Source organism: Grosmannia clavigera, assembly GCF_000143105.1.
Source record: "Grosmannia clavigera kw1407 unplaced genomic scaffold GCSC_89, whole genome shotgun sequence".
Classification (NCBI taxonomy): domain Eukaryota; kingdom Fungi; phylum Ascomycota; class Sordariomycetes; order Ophiostomatales; family Ophiostomataceae; genus Leptographium; species Leptographium clavigerum.
In genome coordinates this window covers 463,035-479,722 of record NW_014040569.1, presented here as the reverse complement: position 1 = coordinate 479,722, position 16,688 = coordinate 463,035, and the positions used below count along the sequence as shown (strand labels likewise).

General features: G+C 49.9%; 5 protein-coding genes across 5 annotated transcripts; 2 read left to right on the top strand and 3 right to left on the bottom strand.

Moving 5' to 3' along the window:
- Positions 1–197: 197 nt before the first annotated feature.
- On the top strand, positions 198–1,443 carry CMQ_5644 (c6 zinc finger domain containing protein; the record flags this gene model as incomplete). The annotated part of the gene is made up of 3 exons (XM_014313231.1): positions 198–764; positions 828–1,258; positions 1,431–1,443. 3 exons carry the CDS (start codon positions 198–200, stop codon positions 1,441–1,443), a joined length of 1,011 nt encoding a protein of 336 aa, XP_014168706.1.
- A 758-nt stretch (positions 1,444–2,201) lies between these two features.
- CMQ_5549 (u3 snoRNA associated protein) lies at positions 2,202–3,097 on the bottom strand (the record flags this gene model as incomplete). Its single annotated transcript, XM_014313136.1, has 2 exons — positions 2,202–2,670; positions 2,745–3,097. 2 exons carry the CDS (start codon positions 3,095–3,097, stop codon positions 2,202–2,204), a joined length of 822 nt encoding a protein of 273 aa, XP_014168611.1.
- A 589-nt stretch (positions 3,098–3,686) lies between these two features.
- Positions 3,687–4,899, bottom strand: CMQ_5583 (mannosylphosphorylation protein; the record flags this gene model as incomplete). Its single annotated transcript, XM_014313170.1, has 7 exons — positions 3,687–3,753; positions 3,821–3,948; positions 4,010–4,315; positions 4,376–4,520; positions 4,574–4,597; positions 4,673–4,682; positions 4,755–4,899. 7 exons carry the CDS (start codon positions 4,897–4,899, stop codon positions 3,687–3,689), a joined length of 825 nt encoding a protein of 274 aa, XP_014168645.1.
- Positions 4,900–7,673: 2,774 nt separating this feature from the next.
- On the bottom strand, positions 7,674–10,759 carry CMQ_5609 (tyrosinase central domain containing protein; the record flags this gene model as incomplete). The annotated part of the gene is made up of 9 exons (XM_014313196.1): positions 7,674–7,774; positions 8,038–8,405; positions 8,470–8,900; positions 8,973–9,266; positions 9,328–9,570; positions 9,681–10,042; positions 10,103–10,183; positions 10,303–10,531; positions 10,589–10,759. 9 exons carry the CDS (start codon positions 10,757–10,759, stop codon positions 7,674–7,676), a joined length of 2,280 nt encoding a protein of 759 aa, XP_014168671.1.
- A 3,436-nt stretch (positions 10,760–14,195) lies between these two features.
- Positions 14,196–16,505, top strand: CMQ_5509 (uncharacterized protein; the record flags this gene model as incomplete). The annotated part of the gene is made up of 1 exon (XM_014313096.1): positions 14,196–16,505. The coding sequence occupies one exon, from the start codon at positions 14,196–14,198 to the stop codon at positions 16,503–16,505; it is 2,310 nt and encodes a 769-aa protein (XP_014168571.1).
- Positions 16,506–16,688: the final 183 nt, after the last annotated feature.

Below are 16,688 nucleotides of genomic sequence, written 5' to 3'. Positions count from 1 at the left end.
TAAGGCGCCTGTGCCAGGAAGACGGATCTTGGCCAGGTCACGACAAATACGGGGAACGAAGCCAGACAGGCATTGACGACATACGTTGCATTGTCACTCGAATACGGAGTACGCATCCCGACTACGCATCTCCTTTTGCTCGCCCGTGTGCAATTGCTGCTGTCGGACCAGCAGAACATCCAACAGCCGCTACAATCATGGGATCGACAGCCCCGCCAGCCGCTGCATCGATTTCGTGCATGCCGATCCCCCAAAGGACGATGACTTGCAGTGCACCAACAAAGCGCAATTTCCGGGTGCTCCTCCGGCCTCTGAACATCATTGTTCTCTCTCTCATCCTGGCCGTTCTCCTCCCGGTCGCCGCAGCTAACACAGCCGACCCGATCCCGCTCGCCTCCAATTCGAATTTCAAACCCACAGCCACGCTGTCTCCCGGGACCACTGAGACCTTTATTCGCGACAATCGCGTGCCAGTGAAGCAAAATGGACGCTGGGTCTATCTCTCGGACGGGAAGGTCGACGACCTGCGAAGGCGCGTCGATACTGCGACTGATTCCAGTACCAGCGCAAAAACTACAACAACAAAAACGACGAGCAAGAAGACCACATCCACCTCTACCGCCTCGTCCAGCGCGCTCCCCGAATTTTTTGATAGCAGCCTGGCCTCCAATTACTCGAGCAGTGGCAACTGCCCTACTTTTATCAAGTCATTCATCTCAAACTCCACCTTTACAAAGTGCTATCCATTTTCATTGCTTCTTGAGGTAAGCTCATCCCGCAGGAACCAGCCGATGCAAAAGACCGGCTCGCTAACTATCGATACACAGGGCTCTACCTCCTTCTTCAATGCGGAGAAGTCGCTAGTGTCTATCACACAGGTGCTTGACGCTTCATGCGCGGCCAACGTCACGTTTTGCGCAAATTATCTGGACAACTTAGCAACGGACCTGATTAGCTCAGACAACTGTGGAGACGACTACAATCTGGGCAACTCAGTTGTCCATGAAGCCTATCTAGGCATGCAGTCCTACCAGGTGCTCTATTCGGCAACGTGCCTGAAAGACTCGGCTTCAAGCCAATACTGCTTTGCCAATGCGATCACAAACCTCACAACGACGGCAAACGCATATTTTTACTATCTTCCTCTCAACATCTCTCTACCCGGGAGCTCGATGCCATCATGCAACACATGCCTAAAGAACACCATGGCAGTCTTCCGGGCCGCCTCCATAGACCGCAATCAACCGATCGCCAACACGTATGTGTCAGCTGCCCAGCAAGTGGATGAATTGTGCGGTCCGAATTTTGCAAACGATACCTTGCCGGTCTCGTCATCTGCAAGCTCTTTTTTGCGAACTTCGCGATCGTGGCCATGGCTTGCCTCATTGTTACCAGCTTTGATAGCATATTCGCTGTTATGACAAGCGTAGTCTTTGGGGCTAAAGCTTGGCTTTGTTTTCTCTTAAAACCAACTACCCGAGTTTGGAGTTGACGGCGTTATCTTTCAAACCGTCTCTCGCTTTTATCGGTCTCTTCCCTCTTTCCGGGCATGAGAATTCGTCCATAAAGCGTCGGCATGGGCTTGAAGTAGTTGCACGCATTGCAAACGGCGCTTGGATACGATACCCTTCTTTCTTTACTAAAAACATTATAACTTTCTTTTCCACATTATTACTGCCAGTGAGCAGCTGTCTATACTTGTTAATGGGGAGCTTGTCGATATACGGTGACTGGAAGTCTGGGAAAGAGATGGATGAGTTTCGCCTTGGGAATAACGACTGTATTCGGGGGGGCCTGTGATTAGGATTGGGATATACACTGTCTCCGGCTGGGACATTTTGGACGATACTGACGCACATGCAGGGCCTATATGCCCGTCTTGAGGATTATTGATCAGCTCTCTGAAAGAACTGCACTATTTCCGCTGTAAGATATATAGACATGATCTAATAGCACGAAGCTTCAAGCACAACCAAGCCAATGGTGTCTGTGACATTGTACATTGCATTATGCTCTTGTCTTTTTGGCACCCTGTTCTACCAGCTACCGAAGCAATCGCCCGAAAAGGATGCAAGTGGAATGAAACGCCCGCGCCCGCCCATGGAAACAAAACTCGTCTTGTGGACTTATCCACTGGTCCTCTTGTCGCCTCCATTGTTCTTTGTATCTTTCATGTCCCTGTTTCCCCCCTCTCGGCCGTCCTACCGCTTGACCAGAAAGCCGCGACTGATCGGCCGGCCGGTGCGCTTCCGCGCCACCAGCTCCTTCCGCACGTTGCGCGAGTACTTGCGGATCTTGGGAGCCAGCGCCCGCGGGCCGCCGTCGGTGAGCAGTCGGTACACGGTGCTGCCCTGGCGGCGGTCGCGCGGCGGCAGCTTGCCGGCGATGTTTCTGCGTCGTGCCGCCGTCCCAGTGGCCGACGGTTTCTTGGCGCCTTCTGCCTCGTCGTCGTCGGACTGCTCGTCGTCGGATTCGAGGAACTCGAGCGGCAACAGCTTCGTCACCTTGTTGGGCTTTGGTGCTGTGTCCGCCTTGGCCTTTGTTGCTACCACAGCTGCTGCTGTTGTCTGTTCCTTTTCCTCGTCGGCCTCACGCGCCTTGCGTGTGGCCGCCTGCTCCTTGAGTCGTGCGTCGCGGTCCTGGCGGCGGCGCCTCTGGTCGGCAGCCAGCCTGGGAGAGAGTCAGAGAGGTATCTAGGAGGGTGGAATGGTGGACACGAAAAGAGAGAAGAGGCGGCAACTCACTTCTCGGCCGCCTGGCTGGCGCGCTGGGCCGACTGCCGGGTAGCCGCGACCGCCTGGCTGGTGGAGATGGCTTCGGGGGCGTCATCGCTGTCGCTGTCGCTCACGTCCTCGTCGTCCTCGTCGTCCTCCACAGTCTGTCCTGTCTCTTCCGCCAAGGCCGCATCGTCAGCCCTCGTCCGCACCGGAAGCTTGCGCCGCTTGGATACGGGCCCGGATGCGGCGGCGCTCGCCACATCGGTCTCCATCGGCTCGGTGCTCTGCAAGTCGGCAACAGAGCCGCCGCTCTTGCGCTTGGACGACCGCAGCGGCCGAGACGCCGGTGCTGGTGCTGCTGCCGCTTTACTGACTGCCATGTCGCGTGGTTGGAGGACTGGGCGGATAGCTGTTGCGGCGATCGAATTTCGGGATATCTCCGCTTGACAGCCGGTTCCTTCTCGGTGTCTTGTGTAATTCCGCGGCGACTCTTCTGTGTGAAATGGGGGAAAATTTCACCAAAAGGAAAATGCTGCTGGTCTTATCGATCCTTTTTTTTCTTATCGCGAGGAATTCATTGCACATTTCTGGCTATGATTGGACAGACTTATTAAAAGACCCACTTAAAAGTTAAGCTGCGTCTTCTCTCCGCAACGATCCTTTTCGTCTTTGTATGTTTACAAGCAATATACAACACTGGTGCCACTTGTATGTCATACCATCCTGAAAACAGAGGACTATATCTCCTCCTTTCGAGGATCCTCTCGATTTCGTCCTAGCAGCCACTACAATAAATATGGCAATAAACGCCGTGACCTCTTTAAATTTAGCTCTAGCCAAACTGTGATATCTAAGCTACAAGCATGTGTAATAAGCAGTGCTGCGTTGTGTCCACCTTGAAACTCCCCCAAACCTTGGTATATAGCATAAGATAATGACGCTTGCTCTTTCCAATACAAAATTTGCACTTTAGATCTCCGGCTGGATGTAGTTCTCTTTATGCACCCACTGCATTGTCTCGCCGTCAAAGATGTGGCTAGTTCTCCCTGTTAGTCGTCATAAAACAAAGAAGGGTGAGCCATAGGTCGTTATGGAATACGCACTCGTGAAAGTCAGTGTTGGCAAGGGCCCAAGTACCGTACTCTGCCACGAGAAGATCCCTGTAGCGATAAGGAATCTTGACGGGAGTACCCTCGAAAACGGTGTTCCGTAACGGGAAGATGTATGTGTCCTTAATGCACAAGTCAGCTTGTTTGCTGCAGCCGCGCCGAGTTTTGGGAAACGCAACCTACCCTGTACTCGTGGCCATCCTTGCAGCTGAGCATGCCTTCGCCGGCCGGATGGGTCAGGTTGTAGCGTGCGGTGGTGATGTCGATAAACACTCCCGTTTCGGTATCGATCCACCGGGCGTCGATAACGTTCAGTTTGTCAGTCTGCTCACGGTTCACATAGTTGGGATTAACCTCCAGCAGGTATTTTCGGCCGTTGGGTAGCCGCGGGGTCTTGTAGTGGAAGATGGACATGTTGTAGTAGGCGGCAAGATAGTACATGCTTGGCTCGCTAACTTGGACGTCTAGGTCTGTGTCCCACGGCAGGATCTGTTTATTGGCCGGTTAGATACGAGAACGGAAAAGTTTGCTGAAGCCGTCGCCACGCACCTGTTTGTTCCACCACCAGCCCAGCAGAGAACCATGCATGAGCCAGGTCTCTACGCCAATGTCGGCAAAGGTGGCCAGGTACGTCTGGACTAGGTTCTGCAGAGCCAGCCTGTGCTCAGCATATACAAGCACGCCTTCGGCGAAACTGCGAAGAGTCAGGACCTGAACATGGTATTGTGAATCTGGGGGCCTTCTTACCGTGCATCGTAGTGTACATGGAATCTACGTGGCAACAAGGTTAGCAGTCTAGATCTTGGATGTCTGGCACTCTTGAGTACTGCTGGATACGCCTCTTACTGTAACTCGTCTGGAAATAGACAGGTCAGTCACCGATGAAGTAGGATGGATTGTCCACAACGAAAAGATAGGAAAAGCGTACGGAAGTGTTTTTTTGGTTGCGGGCCCGTGGTATCATCTGCCAAGTCTCTCCGAAACCTTCTCGGAGTCCGCTTGGAGCCATCGACGGCTGCAAACGCTGACGAAAGAAGCAAGGCGCCCCAGCAGATAGCGGCTGTGAGCTGCATTTTGGGCCGACAGAAGGGCTCACACGAGTGGCAGTAGCACGCAAATTGGCAGCTCGTGCACACAGTCCAGAGCTGATGGTGAGGATACACAGCGTCAAGCTCAATTGTTGTTGCGGCGTGAACAAGTTCTGGTTGTGGTGAAGAATCTCGAAGCTGAATTAAGAGTACATGGGCTAGAGATAAGAAACTTGGAAATCGTTGCGATGATCGGCAGGAGGAACCGAAAAATTACAGCAACCTGTAATCAAGGCAATTGCGGGTAGGGTTCAAGTATTGAGGCAAGCTAAGCAAAGCGCCATACGGGGCCCCAGAAACGGAGCAATCAGACGATTCTTCCCCGCCGCCATCGCACGAAAGAGACTGTTATTTATGGCCTCGGTGGCGAGCCTCCGACAGAGAGGCTTTGACGCATCAGTAAAGCAGGGGCCGTGATACGCTAAACGGAGCATGTTGCACACGTAACTCGACGACGTACGTCGTAGTGCAGGAGGTATTCGTTACGGGGCAGAGAGGGGCTCGTCAGCAGCTGTCAGTACGCGCTCTAGCCTGTTAGGGCCCTGTAAGATATGTAAGATATGAAGACTCGTAGGCCTGTATTCAAAGCCGCGTCATCAGCAAAAAGAACGGGGAGACTTGCGACGTGTTATCGCAACCATTCAGGGGTGCCGATCCGGGTGCCAGGCCTGCTGATCCCTACCTTTGCGCGCAAGGCCGACTGATCTCGATGAGCACATAGTGCCAGCCATGGCGACCGAAACTGGTTTCTTACGATTTCATATCGTGCCATGTACGAAATGCGTGTGCCGCTGCCATGAACGCAGCTTTCTGATTCCTCCAAACCCTGGTCACGTGGGCTACTCTGCATGATAATCCGCCCCGGTCCACAGATGTACTCCATCCTCTATGTACTCCTTGTTTGTAAACATGTCAATTGTTCTCACGATGCACCTTTTTATCCTCGCGTAACTAACTTACCTATAATCAAGATACCGCATCGTCGAACGGCATCCGCAGAACAGCCCTTCACACTTGACACGCACCTCGTGCAAAACAAGAGGCCAATATAGAAGCTACTGTATGCTCAGCCTGCTGCTCTACTATCGCCTGACTACGTAAGTATAGCGGCAAAAGACTATCAACCCGGACATTCATTAGCACTTGCTTAGGAAGATTCGACGCCGGTGACATCGCGGTACGAGCGATAAATGTCGACGTAAACTCGGTCGTAACATAGCAGAATAAACTTAATGCGGGCTACTGCTCATGTGTGCACTCACGCAAAGCGGCAGTGGTTGGTAATACGACAGCATGCAATCCCTTTAGACTTTGTTAACAGCCGGTAAACTAAGCACAATAGGTACGCGTAGATTCTGCTCTACTTGTAAAGAAATTAATTAATCCCAGATAATGTTATACATCGTTCCAGATATCAGTATAGCAGCCTCTAATCGTCCCAAGATAGAAGAATCATTATCATTTGCATTCACTCAAATCTCTATATGAATCTTGTTATTCACCATCATTCTCCCTCTCTAGTACCCCACAGAATGAATGAAGCATTCTCCTCTGATTTTGCTGTATTATTTCTACCCGACGCCTTGTCCATGTTTACATCATCGTCCCCGCTTCGCTCCATTTCCTAGTTTTCCCCGCTTTGCTTGTCGTGCTGTAGAGAGGGTTAACGGTGCACACAGCATGCTTAAGCAAAATATCGGAAAGGTGATTTCTAAATACTGTAATCAAGGATAGGCCGTCGCGAAACCCCCTTTAGGGATTCCCTTTTAGGGGTTCTGTTAACATTTCTATCTTATGCCATCCCTAGATAATTACCATAAAACACCGAATTGACCAGGAGCTGTTTTCGGGTGTCTCCAAAGCTATAGGAAATCCTAGGTAATACAGAGCTATCCCCGTTTTTTGATGACCACATGTCTACGGGCAATGCCGACTTTGGCGCCTCGTCCACTAGGTTTGTCTGGTCTTCGAATTGCGTGTACCGTTGCGAGGGCTGCATCAGCACGCAGCCTGGTATATCATGAACTAGAATGCTACTATACACTTGTGGCAAAAGTGGAAACATTGTTACAGTAGGTGACTAACGAGTATAATAAGCCAAACTTATTGATTGGCCTGGTAAAGACCTTTTCTTCTTGCCCTCCTTGGGTGCTTCTCTTCTCGTATCTTACATTAGGAGCTGGCTGGATAACAAGTATAGTGCTTGATCTAAGCTATAATTTTAGCTGAAGAGTTGCTTTAACGCTTCAACCCTACATTATACAGCGTAACAGATATATCGCGATTACGAAGGCGCACGTCGACAACAGATCAGAGTTGCCCGGATGGCTTCGCGTAACAGGCAGGTAGCTGCCAAGCAATGTTTCCTTAAACGTCTATAAGACCCCATTTTCTCTTCGAATAACACCAGGCTAGACAGCACACTGAAATCGCCATTTTGCCGCGACTTTTCTCGGCGGTAGCTAGGCTAATTCTCGATTCATCGTATGTGCACCCATGACTCCCTCTACTTAAGATTGCATGCTCACGGTCATGGGCAAACGTAAATAAAGATCGAGCACGCCAGAAAAGAGTAAGTGAAGCATGTGTGATGAGCAAGCAGCATCCAAACCAAATTGAAGGTATGTATTCCTGCCTAAATCCCTCTTAATAGATTTACCTCTCGCGCCCCCTCTCTCTTAATATCCATTCATTTGTGTCGGGATCGGGACCCCCGGTCCCGGTTCCCCATCTTTGTATAAGACTTTACCGAGGATTTATCAGAGGTCTCCAGAACTTCCTGGCTCCAGCTCATAACACTTGTAATCTTGGCGAGATGAGACCCAGCGAATGTGGTAGCTCAGTGGGCCGGGCAACTTGTCTAGGAAACCCGGGTTAGAGCTGCAGCTATGGCAACTTCTTTTCCCCAGACCTCCCACCGTATATTGAGTTTTCTGAGACATACTATGACTATCTAACCGTCCAACGCTTCACCTATTCAACATTGCTTCGATTTTACAAACCGAGTACGAGCCTTTTCAACCTGACCCTAAAATTGATTCGCGCCAGCAAAATAAGAACTCTCCCAGTCGAACTCCTTTTCCTTATAACTATGAAACCTGAACAATGAATTTCTGCCCAAACTGCCGTGAAGCTGATTCACTCCAATGAACAGTGTGATCTTCAGGTCTGTCAATTTTTCCCAGGCAATCACCTCGCCAGCCTCACTGATGGCAGTCCATTTGAGATGTTCCTGAAAATATTCCAAGGCTGCTGCTGAATTTTCACGATGCTGGATGGGCACGGCACGCGTGAGCGGGACTTGGGCGCGAGACAGGACATTGACACGCTTTTGTTCATAGCAGTTCTTGCAGGTAATGGCGTCCTCCTTGAGGGCAGAGCTGAATGTGAAGATGCTGCCAACAAGATTCTTCTGTTGGTTGTAAGGCGCTTCGGGGTCAACATCACCAAGGAAGAAGAGCAAGGAGTATGATTTTCCGTTCAAACAATAGCTAAGTTGAAGAATGTTAGAGTAAAGAATGCAAGTAATATGGTGAGGAAGTCTTCGTAACATACCGGTTGTAGACGATATTGATGAGAGGGTCTGTTGACTCTTCTGGATTCTTAAAGGCTTCTTCATCGGGCCCGTACAGCTTGTTGATGTAGGTGTGACACTTTCCCGGAATTATGTCTCCAAACTTATCAGTGATCTGATCCATATAGTTATAGGTATAGTTGAGCGCATCAACATGGCGAACGTTGTTGGAATTGAAGAAGTTATCGGGTTCAGTTGAAGCACGGAAGGGAACAAGATTTTCCAGAGGGCTGTCAGAAGCCACTTGCCCCAGCTTCTGGTGGAACCAGTTGCCCGGGTTGGAGCATTGCCACAAGTGAAGGAGTCTGTCGGTATTGCAATGATGCAGCCAGAAAACGGGGTCGAATGCGGCTACTGCGACTGAGCTCATGTGGCCTCTACCAGCACGATTTGTATTGCCGCCAATGAAGTCCTATCAGTACATTAGTGACGCTGTCCCAAAGACCTGAAACTTGCATGGGACGAAAAAGAGAAAAAAACTTACGTGGACACTGTTGTGAATCTGCTCTAGGCTGAGATAACCCTTGGCAGTGTCTCCCGGTGCGTTCTCTAGATTTTCCGCGACGTGCTTGGTAGAAGCGAAATTCACGTATTTGGTGGTGTAATCGCGCGTAAGTAGACGAAAGACAGCGTCCTTAAGCGTGAGGTTGTTCAGGTCTTCGTGAACGCCTGCCAAGGACAAGTCCACTTTCTCGTTGATGGATACTCCCTCAATCCACTTTCGTTCTTCGTCACGGAGTGTGATGCCATGGCGACTGGTGCCGATGCACATATCCCACTGAGCGTTGATTAGCATGGCCGTGGGAAGGCTACAAGGTTTTCAGCTGGTTGATACTTACCGGGATATCTTCATCTTTGTTGTCGATGCGGTAGTTTTTGTATATGGCATCGCCCATGGGCTTGTGACCAGGCATCTGGAACCGATACATGGGGTTATCCACTTCTTCATACTGGGGTAGGTCTTTGCTGTCCCAAGAGCTGATGATCGAAATCTTCTTGTCCCGGGCTAGGTTGGGAAGACTTGGCTTCAGAGCCCAGTCCCAGTAGGGCAAGCGCCAAAGGCTTGCAGCAGAAACCCATTCCTTTTTTTTGGGTCACGAGTCACAGCTTCTTCCATCATGAGGTCGCTGACTCGTCGCTACATACATTATCAGTTCCCTACTCTTGGATGTGTGAAAGAGGTCGTACATACCTCGAATAACATCATGTACGTGCGGTGCCAAGTGGGAAACAAGTAATTGTTATGCTGGCAGTAGTTACCACCCTTATTCTCCAATTTCAGGGTGTTGATGTCCCCGGCATCGAGCGGGATCGGTGCTTCACCCATGTTCCACGAAACATTGTGGGGATGGCCGTGAATGGCAGCGATGCGGTAGTACGAGAGTTGGTCATTAGGAGGAAGGCTCTGGAAGGCCTTTAAGGCTCGAATGAACAAAGAGAGCTCGAGCGCCGTCTTGCTGTCGGTCTTCGCCTCTGCGTACCATTCCTCGACGTTTCGATGAGAAGGAATCGTATCATTGGTATTGATGGAAATTGGGGTGATCGGGAAAGGGTCTGGAAACTCGATTAGAATACGTTGCCATAATAAGGTTTCTGTATTGATGTTATACCTACTGTTGTCATCGCTAATGTCAATAACGAGGTGTCCATTCCTCGCAAAGATCTTCCAATAAGCGAAGCGAGCGCAAAGCCGGACTGCAATCACATTTTCAGCCTGTGTCATCAAGTCAGTCAGAGACCGAGGAGGGCTTGGGAAAAACTTGTACTCACCTCGAGCGACTTCAAAAAATGACAGCTCATGTCAAAAGTCTCACCCTGCATCCATTCGTAGTCTTTGGAAGCGGCTTTGTTGGGGTGGCTTATGACGACAAGCTCCTTGCCATTGCCGTCCTTCTTAGGCGACGTCACGTCTTTGTTGTCGAGGATGACTAGCTCGAACCAGGTCCAGTTGCCCTGCCCCACATTGGAGATGAACCCTTGATCGTGCGACTCTGCAAAGAGTTTAATCGCGCGAATCATACGGAGGGTTTGGGTGGTGAGTGGCTAAGGAGAGTCAGTTACATTGGTGCCAGTTATAATTGTATAGGTCAAGAAACCAACCGGCGACTTGAACCAAATATTGGCGTGCACGGTCGCGTTGGATGCGCTAACGGAAGCATCTCCCTCGCTCTTGACGGTATAGCGAGTGTGGACAGCGGCGGGCTGTTCCAGCTTGGGAAGATTCTCAACCGCAGGCTGAGTGAGATGGCTGAGAGGGTCAAAGAATTCCATCTTGATTATTTGTTACAGTTGCAGATGGAATGTCAATGTTGGCTTGAAGGCTGAGATTGCTTAGAAAATTGTAAGGATAAGCTTAAGCTGGATTTATATACACAAGTCCGCACCTGTTGAAAAGCCTGGTAGGAAGGTGTAGATACTTTTCGAAAGCCAGCATGTAAAGGTACATCACCGCATTACCACCAGCTTATCTCTACCCCATACTGTAAAGAGAACGCGTCGGGCGTAAACTATATAGAGAATGTAACCACGGCAAAGTTAGGACCAATAGAATTGTAAAGGTTATGTAAATCTAACCCCCATCATGCACACTAGCTATGTAATAATACGTGTGAGTCAATAGGTGGCCTTAGAGGTGGATTATGATATGTGGCAGAGTCTGTCAAGTAAAGCAGCTTCTAGGTTGCAGGAAGTGCGATAGCGACAACAAGAGTGTTATCAACCTTCCTTTCTATCTTGCACACTAGTCATGTCATAACACGTGTTAGGCAATGAGTAGCCTTAGAGGTAGGCTAAGTAAAGTAGCTTTAAGGTTGCAAGAAGTGTGGTAGCAGCAATGAAAGTATTATTGATTATTAACCTTCTTTTCTATCTTATATATTAGCTATTATATAATACATATTGGGCACAAGGTAGCGTATAGGGGAAGTTATAAGATACGTAGAAAAGTTTGTTAAGTAAAGTAGCTTCCAAGTCGTAAATAGTGCAACAGCGGCAACAAGGGTATTATTAATATTAACCTTTCTCTCTATCCTGCACACCAGCTATGTAATGACACATGTTAGGCAATGGGTGGCCCTAGAGGTAGGTTATAGCTTATGCGCAGGGTTTATGAATATGATAATGCACTGTGAGGAACAGGAGGCTGAACTGGGTGTAGTGTGAGCAGACCTGTGTTGCGTACCTCCCGTACTAGCAAGGAAGAAATAGTTACATCGCGACCCTTATGGGGGTCTATATTAATCACCAGGCCCTGCTTTTGTGCCTTCTGACCGATCACAGAGCCGTGCGGCCAAGTAGGGCTGAAGGTTTACAGTGTGGCGGATTCTCATACTTAACAGCTTAAAGTCAAACTTAGGCTCCAAGGCCCTAGCATTTTTATGCATACAGCGCTTTCTTAGACTCGCATACGCCGTCGCTCACGTTGATCATCGGGAATAGGGTCAAGACTGACTACTTGCGCATTCTGTGTTCAAAGAAGCACGCCGATGCAATGCAAGTCCATGGTTTTGATCGTTACCGAGAATCCCGTCAGGATGGCCATTTTAAAAAAAGCTACTTATATCCAGGCTAGATGCTTCTCTGTGCATCATTGAGCCGTTCACGGCGTGAACGAGAGAGAAGTCGCCGATTTGCTGACGCAAGAATTTGACGGCATACGCATTGTTTCGTCGGTGAACGAACTAGCTAAGCACATGGACGATGCACACGATTCTCGCCAGAAACATGGCTATCTTTTCAAAGGAAAGCATTTGAAATACTTGTTTTGACTCTCCACTGATTAATTGTCGACTGCAAATACCACCTACCACGAGTGAGTAGCCCATGCATGCCCGGGCAGATCCAGGTACCGTTCACAAAAGCCCTCGCGGGAAACCGTCAGATAAAAGGCCTACACGTTAGGCATTCGTGGGCGAATGATCAAGCCTGAGCAGCATCTCTCCTCCAAATTCCGAAACGACCGCAAACGGGCATTCCCCAGATACAGGGCTGAATATCGTTTGGAAAAGGTCTCAACTGGGTCTCGATAGTATAACTAGATTCAATGAGCCGTGAGTGGGTCTGAAAATGGGTGGTCGGACATGCTTAAACGGAGGATAGTCAAGGTAAGAAGATCCCCTACCTGATTAGTGATGTGGCGACGTTATCGTCAACGACGAGGGGGGAAGCTTCAGTCCGGGCTTATTGAAGGATGTCTCCAGCCAGATGCTCTCTTACTTGTTCTACATCGAGCTTCTTTCAGTCCCAACAGCAGACGTAATGCCCGCCAGACATCTAGCGATGCGATGCCGTCTGCCACCCGAGTTACCGCAGCTGAATTTCTTAACACAGCTCAGAAAGGCCAACGGAGGGTTACACTATCGAGCGTATGGCGCTGCCATGCTGGGCATGGGTTTCTCAAGCTCATAACCATTGACATCAAGTTGCTGAGCTTATAGCTCGACGTAAGAGTAGACAACGTGGGTAGATCTCTGTATTAAAGAAGTTGATGCTTGACCAGGGTACTTATTGCGTCATTGGGCGAATAGACCATCGGGACACCGTTATTGGCGAAAGGGCTAGATCATCATTCACAATTTAAGGGGAATTGGACAAGTTGGACGAAGCGTTGTACGAAATTGTATCTTGGATCTACCAGCCAACCAGAGATTTCGAAAGTGGCATGCATATCTTGAACGTGGTTATTCAAGCTTCCCTTGAGTCTCCGAGTCATCGCCTCCTCACTAACCCTATTGCGTCCCTTAAGCGACACCTGAAGCGGCACGGAACCATCAAGCGACGCCCAAACATCAAATGACATCGAACCCGAAAGGAACACTGAAACTGTATACAGGAATTTGTTTACAAGCAACGTCGAACTTGACACCAAGTGACACCTAATCCAAGAGGGACACCGAAACTGTATACGATAACAAGCGACACAGAACTTAGTAACGGAATAGGGAAACTGTTTACATGATATGGAAAATTGACACAGCTTGGCAAAGGTATAGATTTCTGTTGAATTTAGATTTAGTTGTATATAACCCTGCCTACTATAGTGGAAGGTATGGGATCCCTGCTTCTGCCCCTAGTACAGGTGGTATGACAATTCATTGGTTACAAGACTGGTTGCGGTTCTCCCTGTACAAAAAGTCAAATTGTTCGCACCCCCATCGCACAAGGCCGCGGCGTTCGAGCCTACGCCAAATCAGAAGTTTACCACAAACATAAAATCACTACCGAAGCCCGCAGCAGTGGTCCGACTCTTCCAGGTTGAATTCGGCAAGTCTGCCAGGTAAACTCGGCAACCCTCGGTATAATCTGCCTAAATTCAGGTCTCTCTTAAGCATTCAGCTTTCCGCTTTGCTACAACCAAGGGGGGTGTGTTGAATCCAGAATTAGTCAAATATAACCCTGCCTACGGAGTATAATGGAAGGTATGGGGACCCCTACTTTTGCACATGTAGTATGACAATTCAATAGTTTCTCCTATTGCTAGCTTCCCTTGATTGTTTAAATTCTATATGGGTTAAACAGATCTTATCTGAGGGCCTAACAATATGGGTGCTAACCTGTTTTGTGCATTAGTCATTGAGCTTGCGTAGTGGGGACGGGCGACTAACGCAATGGGGGTGGAGGTGCAGAGTGGACTGAGATTCATACCACTGTTTCTTTACTTTCTTATACCTACAATCACCTCGGTGCCCAGCTGCTCTGTTACCACATTATGTCCACAATTCAAGACCTTCTTCAAAGGATCGAACAGCTTGAGAAGGAAAAGGACCAGGAACGACGCGAGAAGGAAGGGGCACAGCATCTCAACCGCATCAACCGCAACACAACTTTAGAGGAATACCTGAGGGCCTGCTACGAGGATGTCTTATCTAAGATCTGTCTCGTTACTGATGGCTACCTTACGACCAAAGTTCCTACCACCAGCCCTGCTAGAAAGCACTGCCCGAATCTAGTACCTTGGGACGACTTTGAATCAAAGCAGGATGCCATGATTGAGCGAATCGACAAGATTTTCCCTCATGACGAGCGGCTATTTGAGAGCTCAGCCTTCCTCCAAGGCATGGGCAATCGTTTATCAAAGAGGCCGGTTCAGGATGAAGCTTCTCTTCTTTTTATCCAGAACAACGCCATCGAGGACCCCGTGCGCCTTATCCTCTCCAAGCTCAACGACTTCCATCCTGAACGATACGGTCTCGCTATTCCCGAACAGGTGGACTTTCAGACAACCGCAAGCAGACTCCGCGACCCGACCGACATGAGGGACACGGTAGAACGAGACGCAAGGCTACGGACGGACCAGATCTGCGTGTATCGAAACTCGCGTCAGAAGGATATTGCATATGTTATCGAGTACAAAGCACCTCACAAACTCCATACGGCGCATTTGGAGCAAGGCCTCCGACCGATGAACATTTTTGAAGAAGTCGTTAATAAGCAGACAATACCGACGACTGAACCTGATAAATTCAAGCACTACGCAGAACTCCTCTCGGCAGCAGCCATCGCGCAGACGTACCACTATATGCTAGAGGCCGGGCTAGAATATGGTTACTTGACTAACGGCGACGCAATTGTTTTTCTCGAGATCGACTGGGCTGACCCGAAGATGCTTCGCTACCACCTGGCGCGGCCGTCTCGTGAGGCGACAGAAGACCAAGAGCCCGCCTGGGGTAATGCTGTCTGCCAAGTCCTTGCCTTTACTATTATGGCGCTTCAGTCGGGGTACCATGGCAATAACGAACGTGTGGCGGCGGCGGCCAAGTGTGAAAAATGGGAGGTTGATTTCAATTACATTCTAGATAAGATTATCAAAGAGGAGGAGAGGGAGGAAAGAAGCAACCCGACAACACCTGGGAAAAGAAAGCACCGCCGTGTGCCGAGCAGTCCCGAGTGGCAACCGACCCCTATTAAGAGGAGGAGGCGGAATCCACGGCAGCATTCCCCACCTGGAGACTCAGACCGAGTGCTTCGGTCACGCAATAAGCGTGACGGTCCTGAAGAAGGCGCAGGTTCCGGCGGAGACAGTGGTGGTGGTGGTGGTGTTGGTGGGTCAAGCCACGCCGGCGGCTCCCCCCAGGCTCCGGGGGGTCCGGGGGACGGCTCGGGCACCGCGGGGTGGCCATCACGGCTAGCAGCCAGCGGCAACAGTCCGCGTGAGATGCCTGGGCAATATTGCACACGGGCATGCATGTTGTCGCTAGTGAACAACCGGCTACTAGACAGCAGATGTCCCAACGTGGCGATGCACCGCACCGGGATGCGGGCTAAAGTCGAGGATGTCGAGAAGCACAAGAAGACACAAAAACCGCAGAGACATCCCATTTCCTACCTACAGTTCATGGATCTACTCCGAGAGCAATTTTCTCAGGGCTTAGAGCCGGGTGTTGTGGTCCTGGGGAAAGAAGGTGCCTGTGGTGCCTTATTCCAGATCACGTTATCAAGGTATGGCTACACCTTAATAGCCAAGGGGGTCACCGGAGGACGAGTGCCAGAGCTGGAGAAAGAAGTGGCCGTGTATCAGAAGCTGCGGAGCCTGCAGGGTCGTGGCATCCCGGTATGCCTTGGCTCGGTGGATCTCAAACCACTTAAGCAAGTCTTCTACTACGACTTAGACGTGCGCATCATACGCTTCATGCTGCTGTCGTACGCCGGCACAGAGGTCAGAGCTCGCAGGGACGAGACCAAGGCACGCATCATTAGCACAGTCACTTTGATCCTAGACGAGATGCACTGTCTCGGGGTGACGCATGGGGACATAAGGTGGCCGAACGTACTACAAGGTCCCGACGGGGAAATTAATTTAGTCGATTTCGACCGCGCTGTGTTTCTGCCAGCCAAAGGCCAACACACTCTCAGCGGCATCCCGCCGAATAAGCGGAGGCGGCTTATGGAGACGGAAGGGGAAGAGCCTTTGTCGGCGAAGCAAGAGCAGCTCTCCCAGACTGCAATCCAGCAGGACAATGGCAATGCACACAGTCTCTTCTCTCTCGATTGTGGCAGAATCGTCGGTCAGAGGGTGTGATGGCAACAATGGTGTGGCAGCGGCGTGGAGGAATCAAACAGCCCAGATCATTATTAATAGAGGGTGCATAGGTTAGACGGCGTCTTATTGATATCATAGCCAACACTAATTTTAATCGAAGCAGAAGAAATCATTCTATACTCAACGTTTTGGTACAATCTTACTAGGGGTGGTGAAGCCTTT